Genomic DNA, 12544 nt, shown 5'->3' with positions numbered 1-12544 from the left:
AGAATAATTTCAAATCTAACAAAGGAAGATTGGTTTGTCAGATGTAACCTAAATTAAGAAGGAATACTTATTAAGTTCTGAGTGAGGCCATCTATTCAATTAACAGCTATTATAGATGAGTGTGAAGGTGAGACAGCCTCACTGCACTTAATTGTATCTAGACAGTTCCTCCTGAATGTGCAGACCTAAAGAAGACCAAACTGTAAAAAAGCGTTAAAGAGAATAGGGCAACTTCTGTATCTTGCTATTGGGTCTGGCTAAAGGGTCCTTGGTAGAACAGTTCTCAGTTTCACACGCATTACTTCACCAACTATGCAGGATTCTTTTCCCAGCTCTCCCTCACCGTCTCTCTTCCCTGTACATTTTCTCCTTTAGGAAATTAGGGATGAACACTATCTTGAGAATTTGAATGGTGAAAATATCTTTCTTTTTCAATCAGAGGACATTACCTAGAATCTGTCTTTTTACTCAGGAGCATTTTCTCTTCCTTCCTGGGAACTGAGTGTTACATGTGCCCTTCTTAAGGCAATCGTGGTATTGATAATTATGGTTATTTTTTATGTCCATTCTCCTGGACAATACTATAAATTATTTTAGGACAGGCGTTACATCTTATTTATTCTTAAATTCTGCAGAGGAATTATGCCACATATGGAAGAAACAGTACATTTTGCTTGGTCGAAGTCACAGTGTGAAAACATAATGTGAGGGAGACTTCAGGGAAAAAAAAAGCACAATAAATACCTTAACTTAGCTTGAAGGTACTCTGATTTCTTCAAACATGGCATCAGTTAATGGGTCAGTCTGAATTGGACCCCAGATAGACCCAAGGCCTGGTTGTTACCATTTTTGTGATTTGGAACAAATCATTTATCCGTCTAAACTCAACTAAGCAATGTTCAAAATGAAAACCCTAATACAACTTACAGGTGGTTTAAACAGAACAATGGTACAGTACATGTAAAGTGTTTAGCATGAAACTTGTCAAATTAAAACCACTCCTGAAGGTTAAGGCTCTTAATTGTTACTGAAAGCAAGCATGATATGTAAATTCTGGAGACTTTTGGTACTGTCATCTTAATTCACCCAGGGCAGTCTATAGGTTTAAACTTAGCTTGTAAGAGCAGAAAATAGTTACTATCTCCACATCATATTTGATCCCATGCATGCTTGATTATTTCCAATTAAGAGTCCCCACCTCCAGAGAGGTAGGGTCTAAATATATGTCTTTGGAGATGCCAAGGTTTTGGTGACTACATCAACAACTCAGTTCTAGTCTGGACCTCTTGTCTTTACCAAAGCAACAAGGGAATTTTGGTGGCCTCTGCCCTGGCCATATTATTCTTACTAGTTTGTTCTATAGGTAGATAGTTGGCTTCCTCCCATGTGATCTCTGAGAACAAAAGCAAAGGCTCACACTATTCACAAAGCTTTATGAACTATTAATTTCTACAGCTTGTTTTTGAAGGAAAGGACCACATTCTCGGTGATTCTGGACTTCTCCTGTTTTCTCTGATTATTTTTTATACATTCAGACTTTTCATTCTACTCACGAATTCTCACATGCAGCAGGGCACCATGTAAATAGTGACCTCGAAACGCCTTGTGCTTTTTTTTTTCTTCTCTGTGCGGAAAATTGGGGTGTATGCTATAACTGTCTGTAACAGAACCAGATTTTTTTCAGAGAAACAGCCATGGTTTTCATAATTTGAATGTGCTTATTTATAAGGAGAATATTGAAAAAACCTAATTTGCCCTTTCCTTCTTGGGAAAGGAGGTTCTAATTGTGTCTTCCCTTTCGGTGATAAAGGAAAACTCTTGGTTCTCTCTGGCCTTGGGGGACTTACCTGGAGACTTCTGCTTGCTGGAAAAGGATGAAGAGATGTTTAATGTAGTCCATGGAAGAATAGGTTAGTGAAGCTCAATTTCGGTAGACACTCAGTGTGTCCTTCGGAGCAAAGAAGGGAATCTATGCTTTGGACCTCACGGAAATCTTCTCACTTCTCCCTGCTTTGCAAGGAAGTCTTTGTAGATCCACACCTCTCACAGACAGGCTCTGCCCATTCTCACGAATGCACGGCCTTGTTCCTACTTCTGGTCACTTGCTTTCCACTAAGAAACTCATGATCTGGCCTGACACTGATGGAATCACAGCTACAGGCAGCCTAACTGTGTGCCTGTAGAGGATTTGCCTATGTGGGGGAAAACTTCTACCTGAAGAGTTTGCTAATTTCCTTGGTGTAAATACCAACATTGTGGCTGGTTGCAAACCCAGGCATGATGTCACTGAGCACAGAGTGACACATGCACACAAACAGAGGAGAGAAAGAGAGAGAGAAAGAAAGAGAGACAGAGAGAGAGAGACAGAGACAGAGAGACAGAGAGACAGAGACAGAGAGACAGAGACAGAGAGAATAATTTATGTAATTGTAAGTATATACAAGTTAACTTTCAATGATCATATTTAGTGACTAATTTACACAATTACTAGCAGTCCATCTATGAGCAGTGAGAACCTGTTCCAGGGCACCACTGCTGTTCTAGGCTGCTTCCTGGACTCTCTGTTTGGAGCCAGTTCCTCTTTGAGGCTGTTCCCATTACACTCAGAGCATTCTAATTCCCTGCTCTCCTGTCAGGACGCTCACAGGAGTGGGGACATGTCCAAAAGACATATCCGTACCACTTAATTTTGACCAAAGTCACACTCACTATGTATTTGTTGAATCATAGAGTGGGTGACTGGGTCACAACCAGGCTGATGTGATTCATGTATTTACCTATATCCTGCCGGATGACCTTAAAGAACTCCTTTCAACCTTACAAACAAAGAGCATGTTAAATAATCACTTAACCAGGCAGAGAGAAGTTGATTTCTTTTCACTCCTTACACTAAAATATGCTCCGTCCAATTCCTTGAAACGCTGCCTCGTGCTCATTTGGAAAAGATATCAAGACGTCCTGCAGTCTAAGGAATGTAAAAACTTTTTTTTAAAAAAAAAGTTCTCAAGCCAATGGAAAGAATTTGTTTTTTATTGAAGAAAAGTTTTTAAGAAGTACGCAACACATTGGACAGATATCCTGGAACCAAGCTGTGTAAGTGTTGGAAGTAAATTGTTTAAACCTTAAGATATACATGGCAGCCAGCTTTTGAAAACTCAAAGCCAGTAAAAAGTGACCCAAACAAAAACTGATGACTTGACTCAATTCAGAATCCTGAATTCTCTTAACAGGGTGCTGAATACATCCAGGGACTTGGAACTGCCAGAGAAGTTGGCCAGGGAACCACAGGCAATCTATCTTCAAGGAAAGAAAAACATGAGTCAGGCGGAAAATAGAAAGAAAGATGATGAGAGAGGAGAGGGGAGACAGGAGGGGCTGCGTAGAAGGAGAAAAGAGATGTCTGAAATGATGGGGTGAAGAACCATCTTCTCGAGGAAGGCAGTCCATGGAAAGACTTGCCAGCACAAACAACAGTGAAAAGCGGGGAACCTGGAACACTTGTGTTATTAATCTAATGATCTTAAACCAAAGAAAGAAATATTTATCAAAATCTTTAAGCTTTATTCAGGAACATGTCTCTTAAGAAATTAGCAGAAGCTGTGAGGAACCAGAAAAGAAGTATGCGTGAACTTAAACTCTAGAGAAAAGTTCGATTTGTTGGTGATATGTGACCCTTCTTGGTACTAACTTCGATGAAACATTTTTGGAGATATTTTAAGCTACTCAACATTTACCTACGCTCAATATCCTTATACAAATACATTTCAGTCGCCACTTTCACTTTGAAGAACTTGTTTTTGATTGTACATGTCTGTATGCATGCAGTACCAACAGAGGTCTGAAGAGGGCGTCAGATCCTCAGGAGCTGGACTTACAGATGGTTGTAAGCTACCTGTGTGGGTGCTGGAAACAAAACGCAGATCTTTTTCTACAACCGTGTGAGTTCTTAAGCACGGAGCCATCACTCCAGAGCTACTACTGTCACATTGAGCAAAGGCCCTCAGCTGTGTGACAGCTGGGTGGTGTGGATGACTGCCAACAGAGAGAAGATACAGCGGCAGCGACGAAGGGGTGTTGCTGGCCAGAACTGTGTCCAGACAATAATGATACTGGGATCGGCAGCTTTGGAGAGGGTCTCAGTTACCCACCACGTTGGTGCCTCTGACTCAGCTTTGAACCCAGCCACTGTAACCCCTTCAATCCACTCATGTTTCACTCTCTTTAGTTTTAGCTATCCACAGTCCATTGCTGTCCGAGAGGCTTAAACGTTCTAGAAGCAGTTAACTGATAAGTTTTAAGTTGCACGTCATTGTAGACAGCATGGTGACACGTTTTACACTGTCCGCACTCCATCGTGCTGGGGCATGAATTAGCCCTCTTCTCGGTTTATGGAGGTTGTGTATGACCTACCTGTTAGGTGCTTCACAAGGCACCTTCATTATAGAGTGACTTGTCACCATTGTCACCATTACAGGGCTCACATCCAAAGAACTCTTATTGTATTCATAAATAGCCCCAAAGTACAAGACTGGTGATGCAAGCAATTTGAATATGCCAAAGATGAGCCATGAAGATCTTCTTCTAAGGGGAAATAATGAAAAATACCATAGTTATATATGTAGACAAGAAATACTCCTGATGAGGCTTAGTGCTCTGAAGCATCTGGCATTCTGTAACACTCGGAGGACTGCTATGGCCTCCTAGCTCAGCCTACCAACCAGAGAGCCAATGTGACTGTCCTGTAAGTGAGAGCTTCCATTTTAACTGCATTATCAGTTTTAATAAGTAACATCAAGTGATCAAGAACTAAAAGTTTTGGTTCTAGTTATTAATTTTAGTAGAGTTGTTTACTTAGCTCTGTTTTAACCTGACATAGTAAGTGGAGTATAGACAATAGCCATATTGTCCATGTGAGTGCATTGTTTTCTCTAGCACTACAGGCAGAGGAAGAAACACTCATCCTTCGCGTGGAAGAGACAATTGCCTTTGAGATAAGTGTGTAAAAGGTAGTGACGGGCCAGTCACGGACACTCAGTGTTTCTTTACTTTCCTATTTCTCCTCCTCATTGCAGATAACCACATGCCAGGCAACTTCAACCAACACTTATTTACAGTTACTCCGTTCTGATTTTTTTTCTTAAAGCACATCCTATGTTCTGGGAATACACAGGATCTGGAACACAGTGATAAGATATTTAAAATTCTATTCTTCATGGAGTTTAAATTGTTCATTCACAGCTCTGTATAAGCCATGCATTTGGCTTGTTATTCAGTACTGCTCTGAGTAATTATAGATTATGTCAGTTAAAATAATATACGCTTATACTTCATTTTTCAGTGTATTCTCTAGGCGTAATATTTTATCTTCAAAATGGCTTTGAAAATTGGGAAGCCATATTGTCCCAGTGTCATCCATGTTTAAGATGAAAGGCCAAAGGCTGGTACTCCAAACACTTAGATTCTTACTAGTGACTGTTGCTATGGTCAGAATGGTTTATCCCCTCAACATTTATGTTGGAGTTAACTTCTGGAAGCTTTAGATGTAATTACTGAGATGCCCCTTATAAAGGAGACCTGAGGGGGCCTTTCACCAGTTCATCTGCTAACTAAGGACAGTAGGTATCATCTGTGGATTGTCTGGTGCCCGAACCTTATAGTTCACAGCCTCTAGAACTACAAACTTTTGTTGTTGTTGTTGTTATGGACCAGTGACCCAGGCGAAGGTATTGGTTGCATTGCAGCACTTCAAATCTCCTGGACACGTGTCTGTTACCCCACAGCTGTCTGTTGTGTAAGTGACAGCCACACCTGGATCCATTATACACGGTCCTGTACGAACTTGACAGCTCTTTGTTTCCTTGGGTATAAATGTAATAGATTGAAATTCCCCAGTTAGTCTTCCAACAAACAGTGACATCACTAGCACTGTAATACAAATTAGAATCTAATAAATAAATCAAAGCAGTCTCAAAACATCATCAAATCTGAGTAAGTTGAGGCATCATTAAGAGTTGCCTATAATTAAGATAAAGCATCAGAGCTCCACTTGCAAATTTCAAAACAGAACTTGTTAACCATGGATTTTCTAACTTAGTAAAAATCCATTGAGAAGAAAGTGTGGCAGTGAGAATTTTTTCAAACACAGCCACTTACACAGCCACTATCCACAAACCTTGCCTCTCAAGGTGCCAGTAATGACCTGGGTGGATGTGTAATCTAAGTAGCAAAGACAAGGCAGAGATCAAGAAGACAGGGAAACAGCTGTAAGTACCTCTAAAAAGGTGAGCAGTGTGTTTGTTTATGAGAAATATATAGATAGAGATGTAGATATAGATATATTTCAGTGTTCAAGTTCTAAATATATTTAGAAACCCATGACTGAATGTCTACATACCTCTTACTACTGCCCCTCCCCCTCCTCCCTCTGTCCCTCCTCCTCCCTCTCCTCCTCCCTTTCCTCCTCCCTCCTCCCTGTAAAACAATAAACCATCTCTTTGTTCAGCACTTTCCATCTTAATGTCAGTGTCTTTCATCTCAGAATGCCGATAGACTTCTGAGACATTATCTTTGTAATCCTCTTAAGGAGAGGATTCATGAAGCAGAGAGCTCCCAAAATCCACATGTCTTCTGAGTCTGCTAGGCAGGAAAGATGATTCCTTTGAAAATCCACAGCATTTGTCTATGCTGAAGTTCCTGAATACGCTCCGGAATTATCTAATTATCCCTCTGCACATCACATAGAGCGAATCAGGGAGAAGGGAACACTGCTGCTACTTATTAAAGGGATATGCCTAAACTGTACTCCCTTTACGTGGAGTAGCTTGCAGTTGCCCCTTCCAGAAACTTGTTTTGTCTTTTTTAAAAACTTTAACCAAGAATGTAGTGGCAGCACTGATTTGAAGGCAATTCTATCCGAATCCCATGTCTCTTAGCAGGCAGGTCTGAGCCACCCTCACCTTGGAGTGAAATTTCCTACAAATAACATCACGGACACATAGGAACATGCTGGCGTGACACCCCTGTGAAAGTTCCTAATTGAACACATGGACTCTGATGCTTCTGACACATCTTTGAGCTCTTACTAACAATACTGTGTGGGAAACACAGGCCAGGGCCTGGCGGTATGACTCAGTGCATACATGTGCTTGCTGCCCTTCCAGGGACCTGAATTTGACTCCAGGCTCTCATTGGAAGTGCATTAGTGCGTTTAACTTCGGCTCCAGGGAATGCAGTGCCACTTTCTGGTCTCTGTGAGCACTGCACTCATGTGCATAAATCCGCACACAGAAACATACACATGAGTTCAAAAACAAAAACAAAAACAAAACAAACAAACAAACAAAAATCTGGAAGAACCAAAGAAAGAGAGAAGGAAACACCAAGCCAGGTTTTTTCTTGTTCACATTTTTTTCCACTAAGGTAAAACTTGGAGAAAGTATAAGTTATGGACTTTTGTACTTACATAATGATTTTGGAGGACTTGCTTTCTAGATACTGGGCTGTATGCTCCTACTTCATAGTTTACATCTTACCACAGCCAGTGTTTATGTGGTACTAATTATCCCTACTGAACAGAGGAGGAAGACGAGCTCATAGTGGCTACTCTGTACACACACACACACACACACACACACACACACACACACACACACACACGCTCTTCTCAGCTTCATCCGTCAGATACTTGTCTCTAAAGTTTCCCTTGATGAACTCAGGTTCAGGACTTGAGGAACCATCTCAGACTCCAAGCTTGATCTCCGGCCGTGACCACTCGATCTACTCTCACTTAATTTCAGGCCTTGTCTATCATATGATAAATTCTCATCTGCTTCTTTTGTTTAAAATATAAAACACTGGGGTACCCAGGCTACCCAGGCCCCTTATATTAACCTAGACTGAGCCCCTCCCCCCATTCCCATCCTCATATGGCTATTATAGCAAAGTTAGAAAGCAGGAATACTCCAAATTTATGTCCACTGATTCCATTTGTCACCCACCCCATGGCCCCTATAGTTTCTAAACACGGTTTCTAACTAATAGATTGCATGCTGTCTTGTCTACAGGCTAATACGACAAACACTATAAACAAGGTGACCTCTATCAGGGGACAATGGTCAAATCATCACCCGTCATAAACGCATCACGTCAGAGACTAGAGATTGGGGATGTGAAGGGCACAGATACTCAAACAGCATTAAGTGTGAGCCTGTGAGTTTTGCTCTGTGTGTTCTCAGCCGCAGGATAACATGTGCGCTTACTTTTAACTGACTCTCTAGATGACACTGGTGCAGAAGTCTTCATGGTCCCCAAGAAGAAGAGATGAGCTGGTACCCAGGGGCCTCCTTCCACATGTTCTGAGGCCCAGGCTTAGGACATTTGCAAGAGAAGGCCCATGGTTCTGTTCTTCTACAAGTGGGGATTAGGTCTGTTGAGGGGTATTCAAATTTTGAGGTCCTTGTGAACAAGTTGTTATGAAAGTTCCCAGGAGAGTAAAAGGTTCAGTAATATCAACAGGAGGAGAAAGTGGGCTTTTTTGGGGGGGAGAGGGTGGATCTTAGACCCAAAAATCTCTGCTTTGAAGCCACCCTCAAAATCTAAAGGAGGCAAAAGATTGGGAAGCTATTGGGCTATATTAGCTAGTCTGAAAAACCCCACCACCCTGGCCCCAGAATACATATATTCTTTCCAGAAATCCCAGACCCTGTGGTTTAGCTGGTCCCTTCAGTCAGTCTGGGACTTCCCTTCCTGCAGTGTGGTTAGAGGGACTTTAACTCTTCGGTGCCCAGCCCTCTGAAATCTCAGCAAAGCCGTGGCTATTGTTCCCCCATTCTTTCTTTATACTTCTTAAAAATCAGCTGTCATTTTCAAAGCAATCCAAAATAGCTCACTCAACAGATCCCGGGGGCTTTGGGAACGTTAGGGCCCTCCATCAGTGGTGACCTTGCTACAAGGAAGTGATTTAGGCACTGGGGAAGAAAAAGCCCACCATCTCTCCATCACACCGGTTGCACCATCAACTTCAGAAATTGTGAGAGAGGAGAAGAATCAATAGTGTGTTAAGACCTGCCTCCAAGAGTGCCAAGACAAAGTATCACTGTGCTGCAAAATGCTGAGGTGAAGGAGAAGTTTGAATGCACAAAAGAGAAATTAGTTGTAGTGGTGAAGGAAAATGAATGGTGTCTCAAGATGGAATTTGTCACTGGGAATGGCACTCAAGGGCTGTCTGTGTCCTTCAGTGGGATCATATAGTATGCGGGATGAAAAATGACTCAAATTTAAAAACGCAGAATCAAATAACAACAGGGCAATGAACACACTGTTCATATGCATATGCAGGTAAAGAATTAACTCACGCAGTTGAGGAAAGTGTCTTTATTTAAATTAAAGCACAATTGTGCCACTTTCTCCTTTCCCTTTCCTCTCTCCAAGTCCTCAGAGATAGTCCTTGCTCTCAAATTCATGGTCTGAACTTTTTTTTTTCTTCAATTCTTATCATATGTATTTTCCCCTAAATATATATGGTGTGTGTGTGTGGGTGGGTGTGTGTGTGTGTGTGTGTGTGTGTGTGCATATAACTACAACCTGCTTAGTCCATATAAGGTTACTTGCGTGCATAGAATTTCAGGGCTATTTGGTATTGGATAATCAGCTGGGGACTCTTTCTCGAGGAAGACTATTTGTCCCATTTGAGCATTCTTCAGTTGCCTGTAGGTTTGGGTATGGTTGGGGTCGTATGATATTTCCACCTCCCAGGTTAGCAGGTCTACTAGAGTCATTTTTACTTTGGAATGTGTTTAGATTAATGTTGTTGAGACTTCATTTCCCGGAGAATTTCCTGGTATTCCAGCTGACCTATAATCCCAACACTCGGGAGGCAGAATCAGGAGGATCGCTGTGAGTTTGAGGCCAGCCTGGTCTACAAAGCGAGTCCAGAACAGCCAGGGCTATCACACAGAGAAACCCTGTCTCGAAAAACCAAAGGAAAGAAAGAAAAAAGAGAGAGAAAAGTTCATTCCATTTTGATCAGGCTAGCTGCTTCAGAACGGTGGGGAGCGTGGTAAGACCAGTGGGTCCTGTGAATGGGAGCCCAGTGTCAGACTTGTCTGGCTGTGAAGTGAGTCCTTTGCTCAGAAGCAGTACTGTATGGAGTGCCTTGATGGTGGGTAAGGCATCCTATAAGTTCCTGGATGGTGGTTTTAGCAAAGGCATTATGTGCAGGAAAGGCAGATCCATTAGTAGGATAATGATCTACTCCAGTGAAGACAAAGCATTGTCCTTTCCACAGAGGAAGTGGTCCAATGTGGTCCTCAAAGTCACTAGTGATCCGTGTTGGTCTCTGCTCTTGGCAGGTCTGGCATTCAGCAGCAGCTTTTACCAGGCCAACCTTGGTGAGCAAGAGTCCATGTTGTCAAGCCAAGGCATAGCCTCCATCTCTGCCATCACAACCACTTTGTTCATGTGCCCTTGGGCAATGACAGGGATGGATGGCTGGGGAAAGAGGCTGACTGCCCACAGAATGTGTCGGTTAATCTTCTTGATAGTAGAACTTCTCTGATGAGGTACCTTTCAAGGAACATTTACATGAGACACGCATGTCTTTGAAGAGATCTACCCACACACACTTCGTTCCCAGATGACACTCTCCCCAGTTTTCCAATCTTGCTCTTTCCAAGCCCTTTACTATCCATTGGCTTCAGCCCATGAATCAGTGAACAATCACACATCTGGACATTTCTCCTTCCAAACAAAATGCATGACCATAATACCCACCAAAGTGCTGCCCACTGTGGAGATTTCATTTGCCTGGTGTTTTTCAAGGTCGCCCCCAGAGAGGAGGTATACTGCTCAGCTGTCCACTTCTGAGTGGTGCCTGCGTAGCGTGGAGAGTCATCCTCTTCCTCGTTCGAAAGACCTGATTAAAAATGGGTCTGTTCAATCAAATTATTTAATTAAAAGAAAAAGAAAAAAATCTTCCTTGTAGGAGTTCCGAGCCACTTGGGTTTTAACTCATTCCAAATGTAGTCAAGTTGCTGGCCAAGGGCAGCCTTTTCACTGTGTTTCCTGAAGGCCTGGGAAAGGCATCGGCTCTTGGTAAGTGGTGCAGAGGACAAAACATGTAGAAACAACGAAGGAAATGCTCCCATGCCACCCTGAGTGGAGTCACTGTGGAAAAAGATTGGCAGCTCGGTCCCTAAATTCATTACAATAAAATGTTTGATTTCCCACAGCAATCCTAACTGTGACATGAACAGCTGTCAACAACAAAATTAGAGGGAAAATACCATTATGTGGACCTAGCCCACATTTGCTTGTCCTATTTCCACATCATTGGCTCAGGAGAATATTTTGAAAAAGTTCTTCCAGTGGAGGTTTTCCTTATTTGAAAGAGAGCCCTTCAAGTCATTTGACCTTGGTGTGCTGCATGTGAAATCTACTTTTCATATTAGATAATACAGATCCAATATGATTGTTTATTGAATGCCAAGTTCAAGCATAGAAAAGAGTCTGGGACACAATTGGTGTACTCCTGAAACCAACCTATGACAAGTCTGTTAGTTTAATAGTTGGTTCCGGTATTGGCAGTAGCTGTGTTTCCCATATGGCCATGCAGACTGAATTGACAGATTCTGAATCCTAGTTCCTAAGGGAAACGTGGGACTAGATGCTGCTGGTCAAAGTGTGACGTGACAACCGAGCTGGAGCATGTTCTAATCCGTTTTGGTTTAAGAAGCCTTATTTAAGATCTGTGTAGTTGATGAACATTGAACTCAGGAGACCAAACTCAGAGCTGAATGAAGTGTATATAAAGTGTGTGTTATCCTCATGAGACACACACTGCCTTCCTGGTGTCCAGCACACTAGTCAGTGCGTAAGCTCTGTCTACACCAGAGACCTGTTTATACAGTGAAATCACAGCATGAGGAAGAACACGGCCTAAGCAGGCCATGAGAAGGGCAATTCTTCAAGATATGACATGAAAACCAGAATGCAGAGGGCCTTCGTTCAATGTCACCTGTGGACATGCATACGAGGACACTCTTTCCCCCCCCCCCTCCCACATTGTCTATATCAGTGCAAGTATTTGTGTACTGATTTTAGGGTTTACAAACACATTTTCAGAAAGACAATATGACACAATGATGACAGTCCCTATGCGTTAGATAGCTGGTTGCTATGTTGTTCATAAGGCAGTTCATTCCTGTTGGTGTCCATTGCAGCTTTACGTTTAAACAGTAAGAGGTAAATAGATTTTTGGAAGTAAGACTTCCATACGGATGTGAAGAGCGCTTCCGGACTGTGAGTTTAATATCAGTTTCATAGTGACACTCGCTCTGCTCCTCCCAGGTCTTTCAGGGCTGTGGCCAGCCCAAACCTGCTCCGGCTCTGAGATCTGCTCGCTCAGCTCCAGAAAATTTCAACACCCGCTTTCGTCCCTACAACCCTGAGGAAAGACCCACAACCGCAGCAGGCACGAGCTTGGACCGGCTGGTGAGTACCACGATCCATCGGTGACTCTGAAGGCCAGGGAAGCATTCTCTGCGAC

At 42.5% G+C, this 12544-nt stretch overlaps 1 protein-coding gene across 2 annotated transcripts in view; it reads left to right on the top strand.

The window, feature by feature from the left end:
* Positions 1-12544, top strand: part of GPC6 (glypican 6) — a 1016336-nt gene that overhangs the window by 916710 nt on the left and 87082 nt on the right. For both annotated transcript variants that reach the window (XM_084768281.1, XM_084768282.1), the window contains exon 6: positions 12346-12489. In XM_084768281.1, the coding sequence (XP_084624407.1) occupies positions 12346-12489 (144 nt within the window). The remainder of the gene's footprint in view (positions 1-12345; positions 12490-12544) is intronic.

The sequence above is a fragment of the Acomys minous genome (genome assembly GCF_964271855.1).
Source record: "Acomys minous genome assembly, chromosome: 18".
Taxonomy (NCBI): Eukaryota; Metazoa; Chordata; class Mammalia; order Rodentia; family Muridae; genus Acomys; species Acomys minous.
The sequence above is the reverse complement of the archived record's forward strand: the minus strand, read 5'-3'. Positions and strand labels throughout refer to the sequence as shown.